The sequence below is a fragment of the Propithecus coquereli genome, unplaced genomic scaffold (genome assembly GCF_000956105.1).
Source record: "Propithecus coquereli isolate 6110/MARCELLA unplaced genomic scaffold, Pcoq_1.0 Scaffold85, whole genome shotgun sequence".
In the NCBI taxonomy this organism is placed as follows: domain Eukaryota; kingdom Metazoa; phylum Chordata; class Mammalia; order Primates; family Indriidae; genus Propithecus; species Propithecus coquereli.
Window position 1 is genome coordinate 33,671 of NW_012154729.1, and position 1,390 is coordinate 35,060.

Here is a 1,390-nt window from a genome sequence, read left to right on the forward strand (position 1 = left end):
TCAGCTTAAAAACCTGTGATAACTTTCCATTGTTTATAGGCAGCGGTGACAAAATACGTAACAACCAGTATGGCATGGCACTAATATTATCAGGCATGCTGGTCCTTAGCAGGGATGCACAGCTAATGGGATCTCTGATAGTCCAGATTTTAACCCTTTATTTGCTGATCTTGTAGAAGACAGGGTCTTTAGGCAGGGGCTGCTTCAGCTCAGGTCATAGGGACTGGAGGGGAACACTCGGGAAGTTTGTGGCAGTGGCTAGTATAAAACAATTTTACTTTTTCAACAACTGGTATGACCATGTGGATGCATACTGATTAAATATCAGCCCTGTCTGTAGGGTAAATTTAATAATATTGACTTGCAGTCTGACTCTGAGTTTTCTTCCCAGCAATCTCCCCACACCACTCCACTTCATTCCAAAATACATTTCTGGCCACTTTCAACATGCCATATAGTTTAACCCCCCTCTGTGTTTGCCCATGGTGTTTTCTCTGCTGGGAGGATCTTCCATCTTTGCCTCTGCTTATGTTTGAAGGCTTGGCTTAAATATCTTTTTCTCAGTGAAGTTTCTCCCAACCTGACCATCTCCCTTGAGTGCACCTCTTGGCTAAGTTGCACGTTTTCATCATTTTTGTCTAGCATGGTGTGTAAGTGTGTGGATGCTTAATAACATCTGATAGAAGCATTAATCCTAATACACTTTCCCCTCCAAGGGTGGTCTTAAAGCAGTTATCTGGACGGATGTTTTTCAAGTTGGGATCATGGTGGCTGGATTTGCAACTGTGATTATACGGGCTGTGGTGGTTCAAGGTGGAATCAACGTTATTTTAAGTGATGCCTATAACGGCGGAAGATTAAACTTCTGGAAGTAAGTTGCTATTTACCTCTTGGTTAATAGAACGTATCTTTTGTTTTCTCTTAAAAATAATTTCTTTATTGAAATAGAAAGTTTACATTCGAAAACAAACCAACAAAACCACTAAGGATGTGGCATAGCAAACTGAAGCTGGAGAATAAATGTGTAGGGTTTTCCATGTGCTCTTTAAGGGGTTGAAACAGACAAGTGGTACTTAGTTACATGGTACTTAGGATGATGCTTCTTCTTGAGAAGGGGTTTATGGCAAAAGAGTATTTTCTTCCAGATATGAAAGTCCAGAATAGGTTGAAAGTTAAGGCAGGATGATAAGGGAAGTGGAAACATAAGAAAAGGAAGCCTTTTAGGAGACAGACACTAGAAAACATTGATTCCATTTTGACAATTATTTGTTTTAATCAGCCCTGAGAGTTTCTCTTTTGATATTGCCCTGACAATATATAGTGTATTAATATAGTTTATTATGATTGTGTAGTATAATCATATGTATGTGTATGTTATATACATACATGT

The 1,390-nt window shown here is 39.0% G+C and overlaps 1 protein-coding gene across 1 annotated transcript in view; it reads left to right on the forward strand.

The window, feature by feature from the left end:
- Positions 1-1,390, forward strand: part of SLC5A8 (solute carrier family 5 (sodium/monocarboxylate cotransporter), member 8) — a 54,897-nt gene that overhangs the window by 17,987 nt on the left and 35,520 nt on the right. The window contains exon 3 of the mRNA XM_012663982.1: positions 717-871. Coding sequence (XP_012519436.1) covers positions 717-871 — 155 coding nt within the window. The remainder of the gene's footprint in view (positions 1-716; positions 872-1,390) is intronic.